The 20,673-nt window shown below is 44.6% G+C and overlaps 1 protein-coding gene across 1 annotated transcript in view; it reads right to left on the reverse strand.

Moving 5' to 3' along the window:
* Nucleotides 1-20,624, reverse strand: part of RPA1 (replication protein A1) — a 44,631-nt gene extending 24,007 nt beyond the window's left edge. Inside the window, exons 1-8 of the mRNA XM_032788308.2 lie at nt 20,485-20,624; nt 18,180-18,227; nt 17,721-17,799; nt 16,984-17,092; nt 16,011-16,099; nt 3,898-3,987; nt 2,100-2,232; nt 1,129-1,231 (exon numbers count right to left, since the gene is read on the reverse strand). Of these exons, the coding sequence (XP_032644199.1) occupies nt 1,129-1,231; nt 2,100-2,232; nt 3,898-3,987; nt 16,011-16,099; nt 16,984-17,092; nt 17,721-17,799; nt 18,180-18,227; nt 20,485-20,517 (684 nt within the window). The 5' untranslated portion in view covers nt 20,518-20,624. The remainder of the gene's footprint in view (nt 1-1,128; nt 1,232-2,099; nt 2,233-3,897; nt 3,988-16,010; nt 16,100-16,983; nt 17,093-17,720; nt 17,800-18,179; nt 18,228-20,484) is intronic.
* Between the last annotated feature and the right edge of the window lie 49 nt (nt 20,625-20,673).

Genomic DNA, 20,673 nt, shown 5'->3' on the forward strand with positions numbered 1-20,673 from the left:
AGAAGAAACAAACATTTTCCATACATAGTTAGTTATAACTAGGATGATAAATCCTTTGCTTGATCATCTGATTTCATCTCCATGTTTTAACAACCCCATATAAGAAACTCTCGAAAGAATGAGATGTAGTGGTGAGTACAGTATGCAATCATGTTGTAGTAAAGAAGTGTGGCTCTGAACAGATATGCCCAAACCTTGCATTAATTGTGTCATTTTACAGATTAGGCAATACCTCATTTTAGATACAGCATTTAGCTTCACAAATTAGAAGATGACATCACATCTGATCAGTACAGCAATGTGTGTTGTGACAAGCTCTTCCCTGAGTGACAATTAATGGCAGAGCTAGAATTCCACTTGTTAAGATATTTATGCAATAGAAATATTAAAAATTAAAATAATAACTGTCAGTCAAAATGCTGACAGTATACAGAAGTGAAATAAAAGGCTGATGAAGATGTGTCAAATTATGAACCACAAGTTTGGTACTAAAAATAATCTCATACAAACAAGCTGCTGTGTAACAAAATAATTTAATCAACAGATTTGGGTAACAAGCCTCAAGAGCAGACTTAGATCAACCAGACTTCACTCCTCAAAACAAACCAGAAATGGAATTTCGCTGTATTACATTTTTATACATTCTGATTTCCCAGTTAAAATGAGTTTCTATTTTGAAATGCTCTTTTAAATTCCGTGTATTATTATTATAATTCCATCTTATTCCTTGTATTATGGATGTGAAGTCCTAGCAATGGGATTCATCTGCCAATCTAATGGGGAGTGCCACAAACCAGAGATATTGTCTGTCTGCATAGATACCAGATTCTGATGCCACCACCATTTTTGGCCACATACCACGTGTTAGACTGGGTTAACAAAAGAGTCAAGCAACTGTATTTAGGGTCTCAGTTTAGATAGCTGTAAAGAGTGGGCAAATGAATGTGGGACTGGCAAGTACATTAACACCTCAGAGAATGCAATTCTCTATAACAAATCTGCCAATGATTTCCTTTGTTCCATCTTCTTTCATTTACATAAAGACATCTCAAGAACTCCTCTGGTCCTGTCTAGGTACTTCTATGGCTCCCATCACTGTAGTATCTTGGATCCCACCACAGAACTTACACTTTCATCAACCAGCTCTATAGAGAACAGCTTTCCTTCACCACGGGAGTTGTTCCATGTGCGAACCTGGCCTTTTTGGGTAACACGAGCGCAAATGGTCCATCTGGAAACAAGACAGTAAGAATTAGTACTCCAGTATCCTTTTATAGAATGGAGTGGAGTCTTACAAATTTCACAGACTTTCAGTTCTTAAGATGTTAATTCAAAACCTAGGATTCTCCACTGTATCTCAGTGATTCTACTTGTCTGTGTAAAGGGTACACTGTCTACACCATTAAAACAGAAATTATAGAGAAGCAACAAAATTTAAGAAAACAACGTCACTTTTGAGGCATATAGCGTGATAAAGTACCGAACAATTCTCCTGGAAGCAACCCTCTAATCCTTCACGCTTCTATATTAAGCATTCCTAGTATAGCAATATGCCTGTACCGAAAGGCCATATATTAGAACCTCGCAGGAGTCCAATTTTCGGGTTCAAACAGTTGATAAAATATGGGGTAAAGTGCATCAGTTTGTATAATTTAACTACTGATGTTCCCAAAATACTTATATCCACATTCTCTTAAAACTGGACATCATTTCTCCTGAAGCCAAGACGAATACGTTTAGGCAGAGCAGATCAATAGGCTACCAAAAGGAAACCTCTGGTAGAACATGTCAATTGATTTTCAGGCAATACACTATAGTAACAGGTCAAGGTCAGCAGAGCCCACAGACTCTGGAACCAATTTTACAAGGTGATCCAGAGCCTAATCTCGGAGTATCAGAGTTCCTAGCACATGGGGTAATCAAAAAATACTTTTAGTACCAGCAGTGTTGAGGTAACTGATACGGTGTCCAAGAGAAATTAAAGATTTTTTGGCAGATTTAAAAAACTAATGTTTCTTCTGAGAAAGCGGAAATTTACTCTCAGCATCATTCCTTCATTTATGCATTATTCTTTGAACCTCGCTGGCAGAGTAACTCACTTGGATTGGTATGGGTTCAGACTGGCAATTGGTACCACTTTGGACTGTGATCCACCAGGGGTGCTCAAGAAACTAGTACCACCTGCTTTACCAAACTGCTTTGAGGGGCCATGGTACTTAGTAGTAGTGGGGCCTAAAAAAATAAGCATAAATTCAGTTATATAGAACTCAGACAAAATGATCTTGCACTTTTGTTTTCTATGTATAGACAAAGATTAATTTCAAGTGGCAGTGCCAAGCCAGGCACCACTCAATCTGCGACAGAAGTTTTCTCACTAGGCTACAGGAAGATGATGCACATAAGCAAGTAGAAGAAAGTGCATGTAGGCATTCATCAGTCTCCAGTCACCAGGGTACCGAGACACAGAACAGTATGTTTTTAAAGAAGTTATTCACTGTTTTAAAGCACTTCTTGAGTCACAAACTGTACCTAGTCTGTCACTGCAAACTGTTTCAGAAGAGAAATGCTTCAGTCTTTTATGACTATTAAACAGTAAATGAACTAAGAATGGCAGCTATGGGCAAGTCTCCAAGGATGTTCAGTTAGAACCATCAGCTAAGTCCACGCACAAACCAGCACCAATAAGATATGGCAAGTTTAGCTACAGTCCTGCATCTCCTTGGAGAACTCAAACACACAGTTACTAAGCCTATTTATGCTCCTATAAATGTAGAACAAACAAATACGCTTAAGTAAGGCAAGGGGTAAAGAAAGGTAGGAGTCATTTTCACTTTTGTCTTAGTAAGTAGGCTTCACAATTCTCGTATCTATTTCAAAATGCTTCTCAAACAGTGCAATTTGGCCAAAAAAGTCTAAGACAGGTCTCAAATCTTACTCATAGCTCAGACTTGGATTGAAACCTTTTTGCCTGAAAAATAAATCTGCAGCTAGACAGACGATTTATATGCCAATTTAAAGCCCTCACCAAAAACTAGTATTTATAGAGGCAGTTTCAAATTAATCTCATCCCTATAACACCTAACCATTCTGCTTCAATGGCTTAGCACGGACATACCCTTTCAATCAGTTTGGAACCAGAATCTGTTTAGTTGTCTAGAGGGCACGATGTAGTTTCAACTAAGGGCATGTCTTCACTAGCATTGTTAAAGCACTGTCATGGCAGCGCTTTAATGTGCCTGCGTAGTCACGGCACCAGCGCTGGGAGAGCTTTCTCCCAGTAGTAAAAAAAAAAACCTCCACGAGAGGAACAGCTCCCAGCGCTGGTGCACTGTCTACATTGCCACTTTACACCGCTGAAACGTGCAGCACTCAGGGGGCTGTTTTTTCACACCCCTGCGCGAGAAAGTTGCAGTGCTATAAAGTGGCAGTGTAGACGAGGCCTAAACCAAAAGCCATCAATCAGGAAGAACGTGTAACATATGCCACTTCCTAAATGAGGTCCAGAATTTTTACCAAGTTTCTTTCACGTGTTTTAGGATGGACTCATCGTTCTTCCCTCAGAGAAGAGTTGAAATATTTTAAAGGCAGTAATCCCTTTTCACTGTGGAAACAGGTTCCAAAGATTCTAGGACAGCATTCTCTCAGAGACAATAAGTGAATGAAGAGTCATTTACTGTTCGTCTGTTGCTATATACTTTTCATTTCCTGGTTTAGAACAACTTCTTGCCCCGCTCTTTCCTAGGTACTTTGAAGAGGTGCCTTGAAGCTGCCTCCATTCTCTGCTGTAATAGGATTCTCTAGCTGGGTTGACTTTCCAGTCCTAAACAAATTCAGACTGATAATTCAATTCAGTATTGCGAGCCAACAGTTAGACATGCTGAATGAGAAGTGTCTTACCTACAGCTGAATTTCCATTCTGCTGCTGTGGTTTGCTGTGTGTTGGGCTGGCTGCTGGAGCTGAGGAACGTTGCTGCTGGTGCCCCTGTCCTGTTAATCAGAGGAGAAAAGACTACTTCTAGTGCACTGGACTGGAGATCAGAGTAATTAAAACTGCCTTAGGGTGCCTTTCTGAGATGTAACCTTGTTTTCACAAGAGCCCCATAGCACATAACACCCTCTAACATTCAAGTGTGTTACAAGACAATAGCAAAGCACCCTGAGACTATGTCTACACTATGGGCATTAGAGCAGCACAGCCATGGTGCCATAGATATGCTGCTGTAGTGCAGGTGTGTCCTACAGCAATGGCAGGGTTTTTCCCCCCATCACTACAGATCCCAAAATCCCAAGCGATGGTAGCTAGGTGGACAGAAGCATTCTTCCCATCAGCTGAGCTGCACTCAACTTGGAGGTTAACATCACCATTGCTATGGTGTTCAGCAGGTGTGAACTTTTTCCCACACCCCTGAGCACCATGGCTATATTGACCTAACTTTTAAACGTAGACCAAGCCTGAGAAATGCCACAGCATATATGGATCTCAACCAGACCTCTCACAGCAACTGCTTTATGAGGGACCCAAGTAATTAAAAACTGCCTTTAGGATGCCTGTCACAGGGGCTGGCCCTCTGTGGAGTCAGGCAGCCAGCCTCCCTGTGACAGGCTCCACTGAAAAGAATGAGTCAATCCAGATCTACCTATGGATGGTTAACTGGATAAACAGCTGGGCAACAGTTAATTACCATATATACTCATTCATTAGCCTATTTGTTTATAAGCTGACCACTCTCCCCCCTCCTCCCCGAGATGGTTAGGTAAAAACACCAAAATGGCAAAAATATATGACCCTTTCATAAGCCGATCCTATATTTCAGGGGTTGGCAACCTTTGGTTCCTGGCCCATCAGCGGGTCGGGATGTTTTGTTTATCTGGAGCGTTCACAGACACAGAGCCCCTCAGCTCCCAGTGGCTGTGGTTTGTCGTAATCAAAAACATTTGGCTTATGAATGGGTATATAAGGAACACCTGGGCCTCAGCTTATGCACCTCAGACAGGAGCCCAGAACCGAGAGGATGCTCCTGGGGAGCTCGATAGCAAAGCTACTCCTGTGGTGTGTTCCTGGAGAGCAGAAGCTCCCAGAGAGAGGAACCAGCCCCAGAACACAAAGAGAACGCTCCAGAGGAGAAAGACTACAAAGCTGTTCAGGCAGGCACACAGGCATGGGAGAAACCCTGAGTTAGTATGGGAAAGACTGCACAGATCTTGGCAGAAGAGAAGCCCTGGGTCTTAATACAGGTGGTGGCTTGATTACATAGCATGTTCGATGATTGATTAAATAAACTAGATCCCTGGAGGGGCATTGTTCACTGTATCCAAGTGTCACTGAACTTAGGGAAAATTCACTAAGGGAAAATGAGGCAGACACATACCCATGGTGTCACAATGAGATGTAATCTTGTTTTCACAAGAGCCCTATGGCACAGAATACCACTAACATTCAAATATGTTACACGACAACAGCAAACCATTCTGAGAAGAGCCATAGCATATGATGATTTCAACAAGATCTCTTTTCACACGCATCCCACGTTCCACTACTACTTAGAAAGAATTCATGGTTGACAATTATTTAAAGGGATACTATTAAAGGATCTCTCAAAACTGGGTGACTGGGAAACAAAATGGCAGGTGAAATTTAATATTGATAAATGCAATGTAATGCACACTGGAAAGCATAATCCCAACTATACATATAAAATAGGTTGACCAGATAGCAAGTGTGAAAAATCAGGACAGGGGTGGGAGACAATAGGTACCTATATAAAACAAAGCCCCAAATATCAGGACTGTCCCTAATCTGGTCTCCCTAACATACAACGATGGGGTCGAAATTAGCTGTTACCACACAAGAAAGATCCTGGAGTCATTGTGGATAGTTGTCTGAAAACATTCACTCAATGTGCAGCGGACGTCAAAAAAGCAAACAGAATACTGGAAATAATTAAGAAAGGGATAGATAACAGGACAGAAAATATCATGTTGCCTCTGTATAAATCCATGGTACGCCCATACCTTGAATACTGTGTGCAGATATGGTTGCCTCATCTCAAAAAAGATATACTGGAATTGGAAAAGGTTCAGAAAAGGGCAACAAAAATGATGAGGGGTATGGAATGGCTTCTGTATGAGGAGAGATTAATAAGACTGGGACTTTTCAGCTTGGAAAAGAGATGGCTAAGGGGAGATATGATTGAAGTCTATAAAATCATGACTGGTATAGAGAAAGTAGATAAGGAAGTGTTGTTTACTACTTCTCATAACACAAGAACTAGGAGTCACCAGATGAAATTAACAGGCATCAGGTTTAAAACAAATAAAAGGAAGTATTTCTTCACACAGTGCACAGTCAACCTGTGGAACTCCTTGCCAGGGGATGTTGTGAAGGCCAAGACCATAACAGGGTTCAAAAAAGAACTACATCAGTTCATGGAGGATGGGCAGGGTTGGTGTCCCTAATCTCTGTTTGCCAGAAGCTGGGAATGAGCGACAGGGGATGGATCACTTGACAATTACCTGTTCTGTTCATTCCCTCTGGGGCATCTGGCACTGGCCACTGTCAGAAGACAGAATACTGGGTTAGATGGACCTTTGGTCTGACCCAGTGTGGCTGTTCTGATGTTCTTAAGCTTTTGACAGCTGTCAGCAGCAGGGTCTGCACCACTGCACAACGTATGAGCCAAAATATAACCATTTAATAAAACTCCTTAAAATGCAGAGAAAAAGGTGCTGCGTGAAGGTAAACTGAGACTCAACACTAATTATAAAGAAATCTATGAGATACACCTTAGTGTCACCATATTTTCTAAATTAAAAAATATGGAGATCTTAAATGAAGGATGATGGGCTCCACATTATAGCCACTACCACAGTCAAGTCTGAATCCATTGCTGACCAACCTGAGCCACAGTGCTGGGATTCACAGGAAGTCAGGTGGATCATCACAGCACCTGATCACCTTACAGACAGTTGTCAGTATACTGACAATAGCCACTTGGGAGCACCCTAAAAAAAGGGACTGACTCTATATTACAGAAAACTAGTCTATGTATGTGTCTTAACTGCAAAAAAACAAAAAAAAAACAAAAAAAAAAGTGTTCAGTCAATTTAAAACAACAGTGAAAACACGGCAACTTGGCTTTTAACTCAGGTTAGTAGCTTGAAGTTCACCTCCAGACTCCCCAGTAGGCTTAACAGTTAGGGTGGGTTAACAGTAAAACTAATATTTATCGGTTAACCGTTTAATATTTGACATCCTTAGTCCACACTATGAAAAAAAATGTGAGACCCTCTAATCTGCAGAATGTATCAGTGCACTGGCCTTGCTCCTGAACCTTTAACACTGCTCTGACTATATTCGACCAAATGCCAGCAGCGTTAGTGATCTGACTAGCTGTAAATTCAAATAAGAAACATAAGTGGCAAAAATCCTCCAGTAATTTTAACAATGCAAGAACTGCCCAGTCTGTGTTGATTTCTGTTCCTATTACAAATCACTTTTATGTAAATTTAAAACCTAAGCCAGACTACAGAAAATAATTTCAAAATTTACACATTCAGAATAATCTGCAACTGAAAATGCATTTTAGAAATATTTGAAATGACAAGCTGCTTCTAAGCAACAGTAAAGAATAATGACAACTCTGAAACAGACACCTAGCTAACAAGAAATATACTAATGCATCAGACAAGCAATTGGGAAGAAAAATCACACATGCACATAAAACAGTCTGTTCAGTAAATTTTCAGAAGACACTAATCTAGAGCTACGATTAACCACAACTTTTAAAATTGGGATTAACTTTGTGGCTGTCACAAGAACAAGCTCTTATTGTTTAGTGCATGCATTTCTCCCTCAAAAGTAACAATGGATGTAACAGCGACAGAAAAAGATGGTTCTACACAGCAGCATTAAGTAGGATTTCTGCTTGATTTCTGGTCAGCCTGGCAGTTTACCTGTCAGTGTTATCAGTCCTGCTACTCTACATTCTTTTCCCAGATCAGAAGGTGGAGACAGCAACAATGAAAACGGATTATACTGTTACCTGACAGGTTTCAGAGTGGTAGCCGTCTTAGTCTGTAACAGCAAAAAGAATGGGGAGAGACACCCCCAGTAGAATAAATTTTTCTCCCAAAAAGGTCCAGTCACTTAGCGTCCTTTGACCTGGGAGCAGGCCCTTGTTGGCCCTGTCTTTCCTTGGTGTTCACTGCGTCCACCACAAGCGAGCATGCGGGGGGGGGGGGGGGGGCGGCGTAAAAAGGTATTCATGACCCCTGGTGGAGACAAAGTACTTCCATCCCTCCCACAGCTAAGGAGGTAGAAAGAAAGCCGGGGTTTGCCAGAGAGACTTGGCATTGTTCTGAATAGTTTTATTCATGGGGGGGATGGCGATCCTAGAAGCCCCTCCCTAGAATGTTCAACATAGGGTCCTCCTCCTCCAGAACCACCTCATTTTGCAGGTTCATATTGAGGGCCATGCGCCTCAATAGTTCTTGAAGGACCCTAAAGTCCAACGGGGGTGGACCAGACTTGGACGTACCAGCCACAGCCTCATCGGGGAGGACGAAGACGACTCCACTGGAAGGGCCAGTGCAGAAACAGTCTCCTGATCAGGCATGGGTGGTTCCTCTTGGGTGTCTGGGGTAGCCCCTACCACGGGCACTGGCTCCGCAGGTTTGTCCAGGTCCGGAGTGGGGTGGCTCAGGGTCACCTCGGGGGCTGGGCGCTCAATCCTGATGGTGGCCGGGCAACTCGGGTGGTGCCCTGGGCCTGGTGATATGCCCAGGGGGTCCAAAATTGCCACTGGGGCTGCTAGTTGGGTATTGGGGGATCTTGGCCGAGGCTCCCCGAGAACTGGGGAATATCCGAGAACCCTGAAGCTCTCTCCAACCTGCCGGAAGGGGACCAAGATTGCGACGGCCAAGGAAGAGCAGTGCACGAGTGAAGCAAAGGGGGCACCAAGTCCCTTGGTATTAGCGGGTCATGAAGGGATCGGTGCCGGGAGACTGATCGCAACCGTGACCGGTGCCGTGATGAAGAGTGGTGCCGGGCAGTAGAGCGGCGCTGTGATGGCGACCAGTGCCGCTCCGGAGAGCAGTGCCAGGCCATGGGCTGGTGTCGTGGTGACAGTCGACGCAGGGATCGAAGTTCCACACTGCGTCAGTCCAAATGATGCCATGAGGTCACCGATCATGACCTGGATCTCGAGCGGGACCATGATCCAGCAGTCGATAGCGACCTCGAGCGGGAATGGCTTCAAGGATCGGGACTACGAGACCAGTGCCATGAGTCTAACTGGTGCCGTGAGTCAGACCGGTACCTGTGACGGTGCCGGGACTCGGAACAGCGGTGGGACTCCAAGCGGCATGGAGATGCTGGTCTGAGGGCTGCCATTCCGAACATCGCTGGTTTACCCTTGGACAGTACCGAGACTCGGGTTGGGGCCGGTGCTGGGGCCAGAGGCACCGGGGTCGTCATTTCGATGAGCCCTCTGGAGGCCTCGAAGGTGTCCGGTGTGGAAGGTAATGTGATCTCTTCCACTTGCACTGTCGCTTGTGCAGGGCTGGGATGAGCAGATCTGGGCCTGGCAGCCTTGTCCTGCTTAGAGGCCTGGTTAGAGTCTTGCTCAGCCGGGACCGAAACAACTGCTTCAGCCCTAACAGAGGGTACTTCCAAGGCTTGCTTCTTCCCAGCAACCAGTGAATGGGAACGGTGCCAAGGCGAGCGTTTTTGGGGCCCAGAAGATCACCGGTCCCAAGATGAGCGCAGGATCTTCTGCAGTGCCGAAGATGGTACTGCACGAGGGGCACTCCACACCGAAGCGCTCGGGCCCACGTCTTGGGAGGGCCTCAAAGCAGATTCCATGAGGAGTTGCTTGAGTCGAATCTCCCTCTCTTTTCACATCCAGGGCTTGAATCCCTTACAGATTCTACACTTGTCCGCCTCATGGTGCTCCCCCAGACACCTGAGACAGAAATAGCGGGGGTCGCCCGCCGGCATGGGCTTGTTGCAAGGCTTGTAGCCCTGGGACAGCATGTCCCAGAGTCCCACAAGGCAGTCGTCGATAGTAATTGAGGGCAGTTCTAAACTACGCTTAATACTATAGGAAACACTTAACACTAACTAATAATAATTAATCTACAATTAAGATAAGAGAAGCTAGGGATAAGTGGAGCACTTGATGAGACAAGAGACCACTGTTCCAACAACCATCACGGGCAGTAAGAAGGAACTGAAGGGGGGTCGGGCTGGCAAGGTCTTATACATCATATCGGCGTCACTCCAGGGAGCTCCCCAGCCAGCCCGACAGGATAGCTCCTAGGGAAAAAGTTTCCGACATCAGTGCACGCAGTGCACGTGCGCACCTAACTGGAATTGATATGAGCAATCACTCGAAGAAGAAAATGGGTGTTGCCATACCAACTCCAAGGAGACTAATCAATTAAGGCGGGCTATTATCAGTAGGAAAGAAAAAACTTTTTAGTGATAATCAGGAAGGCCCATTTCAAACAGCTGACAAGAAGGTGTGAGTAACAGGAGGGGAAAAATTAGCATGGGAAAATAGTTTTTACTTTGTGTAATGACCCATCCACTCGCAGTCTTTATTCAAGCCTAATTTAATGGTGTCCAATTTGCAAATTAATTCCAATTCTGCAATTTCTTGTTACTACTAGTACTACTGAAGAATTGGAATTAACTTGCAAACTGGACACCATTAAATTAGGCTTGAATAAAGACTGGGAGTGAATGGGTCATTATATACATCTGAAGAAGTGAGGTTTTTTACCCACAAAAGCTTATGCCCAAATAAATCTGTTAGTCCTTAAGGTGCCACCGGACTCCTTGTTTTTGTGGATACAGACTAACATGGCTATTCCCTGATACTTGACACATTTCTTAACATGTGGTGCCCAGAACTGGACACAGTACTTTAAAGGCCTCACCATTGCTGAGCAGAATGGGACATTGCTGAGCACAGTGGGACAATTACCTCCCATGTCTTACACACAACACTCTTATTAATACACCACAGAATGTTGTTAGCACTTTTTTGCAACTGCATCACATTGTTGACTAATTCAATTTGTGATCCACTATGCCACCAGATCCTTTTCAGCAGTACTACCAGATAGCCAGTTATTCCCCATTTTGTAGTTGTGCATTTAGTTTTTTCTTCCTAAGGACATGGCTACACTTGCAAATGTAGAGCGCTTTAAGTTAAACCCGCCTTCGTAGACCACAGTAGGGAAAGCGCTGTACTCTGTCCACACTGACAGCGCACTGGCGTGCCACATTAGCAGCTCTTGCAACGGCCACAGAGAGCACTGCATTGTGGTAGCTATCCCAGCATGCAACTGGCTGCAATGTGCTTTTCAAATAGGGTGGGTGGAGTGAAGTATGACAAGGAGTGTGTTGTGTGTATGTGGGGGAAGAGTGGGCTTTTGGGGGGCTGAGAGCCTGCAAGCATGCTGTTTTATAAGTTCAGACAGCAACACACACACACCCTCCTCTCTCTCTCTCTCACACAGCATTCCACAGTAATGGTTGCTTTGGGTATGTCTACACTACAAAATTAGGTTGATTTTATAGAAGTCGATTTTTAGAAATCGATTTTATACAGTTGATTGCATATGTCCACATTAAGTGCATTAAGTCAGCGGAGTGCATCCTCACTTCCATGGCTAGCATCAACTTACAAAGTGGTGCACTGTGGGTAGCTATCCCACAGTTTCCGCAGTCTCTGCCGCCCATTGGAATTCTGGGTTAAGCTCCCAATGCTTAATGGGGCAAAAACATTGTCAGGTGGTTTTGGGTACATGTTATCAGTCTCCCCTCCCTCTGTAAAAGCAACATCAGACAATCGTTTCGCGCCTTTCTTCCGTGCAGACACCATACCACAGCAAACATGGAGCCTGCTCAGCTCAGCTCACCGTCACCGCTGCTGTTCTGAGCATTGTAAACACCTTGCACATTATCCTGGAGTATATGCAGAACCGGGCTACGATACGCCAGCACGAGGAGGATTTTGATGAGGTCACAGACATTCCTGAAAGCACGGGCTGTGGCAACTGGGATATCATGGCGGCAGTGAGGCTGGTTGATAACAGTGGAATGCCAATTCCGGGCCAGGCAAACAAGCACAGACTGGTGGGACTGCATAATGTTGCGGGTATGGGATGATTCAAAGTGCTGCGAAATTTTTGCACACATAAGGCCACTTTCCTCACTGAGGTGGAGAACCAGGAGCGCTCTAGCCATGAAGTCACATCACTCTGTGTGTCTTGCCAGTGTGGACAGGGAGTGAGCTAGTGCACCCGTAACTCGCAAGTGTAGCCAAGCCCCAAGTGAAGTACTATGCACTTATGTTACTGAATTTCATCTTGTTGAATTCAGGACAGTTCTCCAATTTGTTGAGGTCTTTTTGAATTCTTATTCTGTCTTCCAAAGTGCTTCCAATCTCTCCCAGGTTGATGTCATCTACAAATTTTATAAGCATGCTCTCCACTCCATTACCAAAGTCATTAATGAAAATATTGACTAGTACTGAACCCAGGACAAACCCCCTGTGGGACCCCACCAGATGCTTCTAGTTTGATAGGGGACCACTGGTAACTCTGTATATGGTCTCTCAGCCTGTTGTGCGCCCATCTTATAGCAATTTCATCTAAACCACATTTCCCAACTTTGTTTATGAGAATGGCATGTGGAACTGTCAAAAGCCTTACTAAAATCAAGATATATCTCTACTGATAGGCCAGTAACCCTATCAAGTAAGAGATTAGGTTAATCTGGCATGCTTGACAAATACATGCTGGCTATTCTTTATAATCCTGTTGTCCTCTAAGTGCTTAATTGATTCTTTAATAATATGTTTCAATATCTTCAGTATCAGGTATCGAAGTTAGGCTGACGGTCTATAATTCCCTTAAGTCTTACTTGTTCCCCTTTTTAAAGAGAGGTAATGTTTGCCTTTCTACAATCCAATGGGACCTGACCTGTCCTCCATGAGCTCACACAGATAACTGTTAATGGCTCCAAGATTGCTTCAGCTAGTTCCCTAAGTATCTCAGGATGAATTTCATCAGGCCCTGATGACTTAAACATATCCAATTTATTGAAATATTTTTTAATCTGTTCTTTCCATATTTTGGCTTACATTTCTTCACCCTTTGCTAACATAAGTTGCACCGAGCATCTGGTCACCATTAACCTTTTTAGTGAAGAGTGAAGCATTAAATACCTAAGCCTTCTTGAGGTTTTCTGTTATTACTTCTCCTTCCCCACTAAGTAGAGGCCAATACTTTTTTTCCTTGCTCCTAATATAATTTAAAGATCCTCTTTTTATTGCTTTTTATGTTTCTTGGTAGGTGTATCTCTTTTTGCGCCTTAGCCTTTCAGATTTTGTCCTTACATGCTTGTGCTAGTCTTTTATACTCCTCCTTAGCAATTTGTCCGTGTCTCCACTTTTTGTAAAATTCCTTTCAGATTTTCAGGTCATTAAAGAGCTCCTGATAGAGCCATATTGACACTCTTTCTATTCTTCCTATCTTTCCTTTCTATCAGGATAGTTCGCAGTTGTGCCTTTAATATCATCTCCTTGAAAACCTGCCAGCTCTCCTGAACTTTTCCCCTGAGACAGTCTTCCCATGGGACCTTACCTGCCAGTTCTCTGAGTTTGTTAAAGTCTGCTTTTTTGATATCTGTGATGGGTGGACTAGGTCCAGAGGCCCCACCTCACCCGGTCCCAGAGAAGAGTAGAGAAGTCCTCTAGGCAGCCTAGAGTGGCTCCAGGGGAAGAAGCCAATCAGAGGGACTAGGAAGGCCATATAAAAAGAAGCAACAGAACAAGCAGAGCAGTCAGTTACTTCCTGGAGCTGGAAGAGGGAAGACCAGGTTCCTGGCTGGCTGGAAGAGCAGCAAGACAACACACAGCTCAGTGTGGGCAAGACTGAGCCCAGGGAAGGTTGCCAAAGACTGAGGGAGCTAAGGAGGAGATCCTGGCAGGCTGCAGAGGCCAAGCAAAGACAGCCCAGAACCTAGCCAGACCAAGCGAGGGTACCGTGATGGGCCCTGTTGGACTGTTATAGAGGGCAGTGTCTCCAGGGAGGAAGCCTTGGCAGAAGGTAAAGACAGTATATCCCAGAAGAGGTTTGTTTGTTCTGTTCCACCTACAGACAGTGTGAGAGGCTCAGCTGGAAGCCTGAGTCACTGAAGACCCGCCAAAGAAACCATTGACCAGAAGGGGGCGCTTGTGAGAACTGGATGATACCTTGTTACCACAAACTAAGAAACAGCAGGATCACATCTGACCAGAAAGGGCACTCATGAGAGGTGGGTGCAGACCCTGTTACAAAGTCCATTGTCCTTATTCTGTTGGTCTCATGCCTTCCTTTCCTTGGACTCATGAAATGATCATTTCATGATCACTTTCACCCATATTACATTCCACTTTGAGACTCACTACCAATTCCTCCCTGTTGGCCAGAATCAAGTCTGTTCCCCAGTTTCTTCATCCATTTTCCTTAAGTTTCCTCTTACATTTTGCTGTATTACTTTTTCAAAAGATAACTGGATAGTAGAAACTCCCCATCAGTGCCAGGTCTTGTGTTTTGGGTATTTCTATTATTTGTTTTAGAAATGCCTCATCTGCCTCCTCTTCCTGATTTGGTGATCTATTGTACACCCCAACCATGTCGTCACTCATATTTTTTTTTTACTCCTTTATCTTTACTCAGAGACTTGCAACTGGTCTGGCCTCATTTCCTCAGAACAAGTGTATATATTCTTGAGGTTTAATGCAACACCTCTTCCCTTTTTATCCTGCCTGCCCTTCCTGAACAAGCTATACCCTTAATACCAATATTCCAGTCATGAGACTTCTCAACAAGTCTCTGTGACACCAATTAAGTCATAATTTAGCTCATGGACTAAGACTTCCAGTTATTTATGTCTATTCCCCATAGCCCTTACATTTGTGTATAGTCAATTAGTTGTCAAACAGATTTCCTCACTAATTTCCCTTTTGTTGTTCCTATGACCCTATTGTAAGTTTTCACTTCTCCCCCTACAACAGCTAGCTTTCTGTTAAGGTCATTTCTTTTTACACTTACCTTTGGGCTTTTGTCTCCTGCCCCTTTTAATCTAGTTTAAAGCCCTGTATACCTCTACCCTGATAGAACATGACCCGATATAACATGGTAAAGCAGCGGGAGCCCCGGGCCCTTTAAAGCACCACCCGAGCCCCACTGCTTTACCGCATTATATCAGAATTTGTGTGGAGCCCCAGGCCCTTTAAATCCCCGCCCAAGCCCCGCTGCCAGAGCTCCAGCAGTGATTTACAGGGCCCGGGGCTCCCCACAGCAGTTGGAGCACCAGGCCCTTTAAATTACCACTGAGGAAGCCGGTCCAGTCTGGCACAGCATACCAGCTCTTGCCAGTACGCCGTACTGGACCAAACTCGATATAACGCGGTCTCACCTATAAGGTGGTGAGATTTTTTGGCTTCTGAAGACCATGTTATATTGGGGTAGAGGTATATATTATAAATATATTTCCCACCCACCACCCAACTTTCATTAAGAAAGCTCAACTTTTCAATCAATTTTCCAACCACCCACCTTAAGGAAAGTGGCTTGGAAAAAGTCTGCCTGAAAGCTGACAGTTACAAACAGATAAAAAAGAATCAGAATGGAATCATTCAGGCAATATTATACTTGAGAGCTATATAGAGAGTCACTAAGGTGTGACAATCAGCTGGTCAGATACTTCCCCATAACACATGGAAGCAGGAACTAACCCATTTGGCCTGGGCTTAGATATTATGGTGATAGCCATTGTACAAAACTCTAAGCTACACAGATACAAGTGACATTGGAGAACTGGAAATCACGACTCCAGGCACAAGACAATTAAATGAGTGTCCTTATTTTTTCACCAAAAACAGAGTAACCAGCTGAAAACCAGCATGATAGCGAGTCACAAACACTTCTATTGTCTGTAGGAAGTTTCTTACCTTCATTGTATGGTACTGGATTGCCAATATTTGCACCAACCACATCAGCTGTTTTCAGAACATCTAAATCCATCAATATAATCACTCTCCTACAAACACAAAGCAAGCAACAGTAAAAACTCTTGTCATCTTCCTGGACACTATATAGCCCTAGGCTATAAATGAGTCTTTTGCATACACACAGGCACTGCAATCACTACAGAAGGCAGATTTCCTGGGGAGGCACTGTCAAGAAGAAACACTCCATTATCAACCAGAGATTTAACCAATGCAGGTAAAAGTGGTGTAGATTGAAACAGTACAGCACTTAATCAGGAAGAGTAGATAGCCATTTGAATGATGCACATGATGTTGATATGTAGTGATAACATCAACATAAAATGTGCTACATTCCTTATAACTCTGCCCCAAATGGCATAAAACTAAATACAAGTGAGTGTCAAATAGAAAAAGTGGATTGGGGAGAAAGAGAGTGACAGCAAAAGTTAACACAGTTACACATTCATGCATGTACACAATCTTGAAGGTTTGTTACCCTACCTTAAATGTGCAATAGGAAGTTCAAGTACTTTACCATCTTAATACAAAAACAACCACCACCAGGGCATGTCCTCATTCATACTCTCACCCACAGCAGGTAATTTTCAGTGACTGAAATCTAACAATTATGCAGTTGGATGCATTTTATCCAGTTATTTCCATTTAATTACTACACAGATATATTAATATCTGCAACTAAGTACATTGCAGACAGGAACAGCAACTTTTATCTCTGCCGCCCTCAAACAGCCATCACAATTACATGATGTGTCAGGAGAAACACATGCCTCCTCCCTCATGCACCATACACACCACAATGGATACACCTATTAATAATCTCAGAACAACAGCACTTGACCTTATTTATGTAAAATGCAGCAGCATCCACTAGTCAGATGCATTTGTGTGCACATATCTAAATATACATAAATACCTTCCATCTTTCAGGCTGTTAACAATGTATCTGTTAACCTGGCAGATACAGTGAGCGGACAAGCGCTCCTCATCAATTAGAGAATTCAGCTGTGTAGCCAACATGAAAGCTGCAAAAAACAGAAGAAAAATCATAAAACAACCAGCATATGCAGCCCTGAAAAGATGGCCATCATAGCTAACTGCAATCAATCCATTCAGGCCACTGGTTCTGCATGGATCTAAGGCCCGCCCAGTCAATCATCTCTCACAAACCAGTGCAATCACAAGTGAGAAAGTGTGAATCTCTCTCTGGAACATAAATCACATATTAACTCTCTGAAGTTTGAGAACAGAATACAACACCCTTACAATGATATTTTGCCTAGTAGCCCAAGCCACTGAAGTAAAATTTATGCAGCAAATTAGAAAAAGATAGATTAAGACGAGCTGATAAATGGTTCTTGGACCCCACTACTATTAGTATAGTCCACTAATCACTGTTCCGTACAACTAAGCTGTTCTCCATAATTAACATGAATTCTTGGATGCTCTACAACAACTCAGAAAAGCTGGATTTTGTTTGTAAGATTAAAATGTAATTATAGATCCCAGAATCTAAATAAATAAATTCTATATCCTTCCCACATTCCTTTGTAACTTAGTTCAGCAGCAAAAACTGCTCTGTCATTAATTTGGACAATTGAGTACAGTTATTAGCCATGCACTTGTAAATTCTCATCACTATGCATTACTTACAGGATAGCGTGTTCACCCCATCACTCATCAGCACACGGTAACGAGGTGGTCCATTTCCTGTGGCGATTGCACGGATGTTCTAGAAGAAAATACTTGAATTCTTAGCCCTTATCTGATTTTACGGGCACACAGAGGCAAAGTATGAGATCACAACTATTGGGGAGAGCTTACTCATAAAGCAGAAAGCTAAGACAGGCTTTAATTGCTTGTCATCTGTCTATCTCAGATGGACTAAAACATGCTTGCTCACATTCATGCCAATGAGCCTTTCAGTGTTCCTTTGCTCACCTACAAGTCTTCCACCTCTTCACGTCCAAACTGGATTGTAAACTCATCAATGGTGTGTGTGTGTGTGTGTCAGGTACCTTATCTTTATGGACTTGTAGATCAGCATGTACAATTATAAGTACACTAAGCTACGGATAATAGGAATAAGACGACACTTGAGGGAATACTCACAATGACTTGTAGGATAGGCCTTAAATTATTCTCTCCCTGCATTATGGCCTGTAAAGGAAGATAGAGGATTTAATCCTTTTGATTGGAAAACATTTTTAAAGCTTTGTGACTGAGAAGATTAGCAAACAAATAATTAGACTAATTATAATAAACTGTTCCCAAAATAGGGAATCAAACTTGGTTAGTGTGCCAACAATATGAACATCCTCAAAATTTCTGTTTGTTGTACAAGTGCATCCTGATACTAGGAAAAGGACAGACCATTTGTTGAGAGAAGCATTTCACCTCAAAAATCCCTGCACTTTATGGGAAGTGACAGGCTGATTTACCAGTTCATCAATTCTCACACAGTGGCCTGTCGAGCACTTTCAGGAAGCCTATAGAGCTGATGCAAGTAGTTATACTTCCTACAAACTGTAATTTAGCCAAAGACTCTAGAGTTCCCAAAGCCCATCTCTTCCCTTTCCACGTTTCTCTCTTTGTCAAGGGTGGGCAAACTTTTTGGCTTGAGGTCTACATATAGGTATGGAAATTGTATGACGGGTCACAAATGCTCATGAAATTGGGGGTTGGGGTGCAGGAAGAGGTGAGGGCTTCAGCTGATGGACTGGGGGTGCAGGAGGGTGCTCTGGGCTGGGACCAAGGGGTTCGGAGGGTGGGAGGGGGATCAGAGCTGGGGTAGGAGGTTGCGGCGTGGGAAGGGATCAGGAGTGCAGGCTCCGAGCGTCCTGCTTACCTCAAGCATTTCCTACAAGCAGCAACATGTCCCCACTCTGGTTCCTCTGCAGAGGTGTGGCTAGGTGGCTCTGTGTGCTGCCCCATACAGAGGCACTGCCCCTGCAGCTCCCATTGGCCGTAGTTCCAGGCCAACAAGAGTTGCAGGGGCAGCACTTGTGGTGGGAGCAGTGTGCTGAGTCCCCTGGCTGCCCCTACACATAGGAGCCAGAGAGGAGGGCATGCCAGTGCTTCCAGAAGCCGTACGGAGCCATGGTACACGCGGAGCAGGGCAACCCCCCAACCCCACTCCTCACCTGGAACACCGGAGCAGAGCAAGCCCCAGACCCCACTCCCTGCCAGGAGCTTCAGGGCCAGATGTGGCCCCTGGGATGTAGTCTGCCCACCCCTGCTCTGTGTTGTGTATTTCTCCGATGTTCAATTCAAGTGTGATCAAATTGGCAACCACCAGAACCAGAATAGTAGTAAACACATGCAGTGACTGAACTGCAAACAGTATCCAAGAGATAGAGCAGAGGGCACTATGGGAAATGAGAAAGATTCAGTCCCAATGAGGTCAATTTATTTTTTTGTTATACTTTGTAGGGTTGTTGCTGACTCTCTTCTGCTCATATTAATTGTACATTTAACCAACTGTCAGAGGTATACTGAACATATGACAGACACTCCCTTCTAACTTTATAAACCTCAAAAATAATAGGAGTGAAATTATGAACAGGCAGCAAGAATAAACAGCTCAGATACAGAAAGGCAGGTTATAACTAACCCGCTACTCCACCACTTTAAATAAGAGTTTGTGTTCATAGAAATCCACAGCCAGACAGATACTATCCAGCTATAAGCTCAGGGCTGGAAAGGGAGGTGTGTGTGACAGGGATCACTGGGGAAGTGACCATGAAATGGAAGAATGTAACAACCCAGGGGTATAGTGAAGGGGTTCTCAAACTGGGGGTCACAACCCCTCGGGGTCATGAGATTATTACATGGTGGTCACGAGTTGTCAGTCTCTACCCCAAACCCTGCTCTGCCTCCAGCATTTATAATAGTGTTTCATATTTAAAAAACGGTGTTTAATTTATGAGGCGCGGGTTGCATTCAGGCTTGTTGTGTGCAAGGGGCCACCAATACAAAAGTCTGAGAACCGCCGGTGTAGTGAAAGCAGGGCCAGAGCGCGTGATAACGCGTATCTGGCCCCGGTTGCCCCGGGGCACCCCAGAGAAAGCTCGGGGAACCTGCCCTACAGTCGGGGGCGCTCACTACCTCGTCTATCCTCTATGGGGGCACTAGGGCAGGCACCGAAAACCCCTACCCCGCCCCCAGGAAATACAGTCACTGCCCCCCTTCCCCTCACATGCCCCGCCCCGGGCCCCTGCCCCCAGAGCATTAAACACTCCCCGCCTCACCCTCCCCGAGTCCGGACAGCCCCACCCCGCTCCCCTCCCCGGGCCGGGGCCGGGCCGGGGCCGGGGCCACTTGCCCCGCTCCCCCCGACGGGAGGAGGCGGAACCGCAGCGCCGCCGCTGGGCGGGCTCAGGGCAGGCCGAGCGCCCGCTCCCCCGAAGCTCCTCACCGCGATGGCCCCCTCGCTCAGCCGCGCGCTCATGGTGCGTAGCCTCCCAGGCCGCGAGCCTTCCCCACTGCCGCCAAATCCTCCCGCTTGCCGCTCGGCCGTCGCGCAACTCCACCCCTTCAGCGCGTACGTTCCGCACGTACTCACGTCAACCACGCGGCACCCACCATTGGGCGGCGTGCTCTGTAC

This window comes from Chelonoidis abingdonii, chromosome 20 (genome assembly GCF_003597395.2).
Source record: "Chelonoidis abingdonii isolate Lonesome George chromosome 20, CheloAbing_2.0, whole genome shotgun sequence".
In the NCBI taxonomy this organism is placed as follows: Eukaryota; Metazoa; Chordata; order Testudines; family Testudinidae; genus Chelonoidis; species Chelonoidis abingdonii.